This window comes from Frankliniella occidentalis, unplaced genomic scaffold (assembly GCF_000697945.3).
Source record: "Frankliniella occidentalis isolate FOCC.00 unplaced genomic scaffold, Focc_3.1 Scaffold37, whole genome shotgun sequence".
In the NCBI taxonomy this organism is placed as follows: domain Eukaryota; kingdom Metazoa; phylum Arthropoda; class Insecta; order Thysanoptera; family Thripidae; genus Frankliniella; species Frankliniella occidentalis.
In genome coordinates, this window is record NW_026267167.1 from 1,100,340 (window position 1) to 1,101,629 (window position 1,290).

General features: G+C 44.0%; 1 protein-coding gene across 1 annotated transcript in view; it reads right to left on the reverse strand.

The window, feature by feature from the left end:
• The window catches only part of LOC113214939 (uncharacterized), a 15,392-nt gene extending 14,783 nt beyond the window's left edge, over window positions 1-609 (reverse strand). Inside the window, exon 1 of the mRNA XM_052266326.1 lies at window positions 370-609. Within this exon, the coding sequence (XP_052122286.1) occupies window positions 370-609 (240 nt within the window). The remainder of the gene's footprint in view (window positions 1-369) is intronic.
• Between the last annotated feature and the right edge of the window lie 681 nt (window positions 610-1,290).

A 1,290-nucleotide genomic window follows, 5' to 3' on the forward strand; every position in this document is an offset into this window, starting at 1 on the left:
CACAGCTTTAAATCTTTTTTCATTTTTGATATTCTTGATTTACTGAGGGCTAAATAGTCCACTTTCAATATGATATGAATTTATTTTTTTCAAATTCACCACGTTATTTCCTTCTGCCGAAGTCTTTTTTCCCTCTGAAAGAAATACAGTGGTAAATTGAGTTACCATACTATGAGTTAAATTATATGTAATTGCTATTTAATATGATTGCAGGAACACAGCCCAGAGTTCAAATACCTCATAACTCTATATGGGGACTGAACACCACCTCAGCTGGCAATTTTTCTAAGCTGTCGGAGTCAACTCTGACGGTGTGGCCGGACTTTGCACTCCCGCCTGGCCACGGACATGGACATGGAGTCATTTTACCTGAACATATAGGTGAGTCGACATGACAGTAATCAAGGTGGTCCAATATTTGTCTCTGCTCCCTTTGCTGTGTATCAAAGGTCGATTTTTAATGGTTTTTGTGGTGCCTTTGGTTCTTCCCTGACGATTCCAATCGTCCCCCGTCCAAAATCCAGGTTGATTTGTTATTTTTTTAAATGTCTTGAAAGTCTTGAGAATTTGGGAAATTGCTGAAATAGGTTTGGATTGGTCCGACAGCATTCTCTTTCTATCTCTCCGTCGAAATTTCACGCCGCCGGGCCATTTTTAGTGAGTTACGCTTGTTTTTCTTGGGCCGGTTCGCCTGCTAGGTAGGCAGCCCATTTTACGCAGCCCGCTCGACCACCCTAAAAACTCAAGTTTCTGTGGACAGGGGTGGTTTCTGACGGAACCAAAGGAAGTTTTGTGGTCCCCTGGTTCTCCCCTGTCGCTGGAAATGGTTGGAATTGGCCCGACAGCATCCTCTTTCAATATCTCCGTCGAAATTTTACGCCGCCGGGCTATTTCAAGTGAGTTACGCCTTGGACCGGTTCGCCTGCGAGGTAGGCAGCCCATCGTACACTGCCCGCTAGATTCAAAAGACCACCCTTAAAACTCAAGTTTTTCTGGACAGGGGTGGTTTCTGACGGAACCAAAGGTAGTTTTATGGTCCCCTGTTTCACCCCTGTCGATTCGAATACTTTTCCGTCGAAATCCGGACTCATCATTTTTCGCTAAAAACACAAAGGCTATAGCCTTTGTATATTTTGCCAAAAATGAAAAAATTAAAAATCGCTGGAAATGGTTGGGATTGGTCCGACAGCATCCTCTTTCAATATCTCCGTCGAAATTTTACGCCTCCGGGCCATTTTAAGTGAGTTACGCCTGTTTTTCTTGGACCGGCTCGCGCGCCAGATTCAAAAG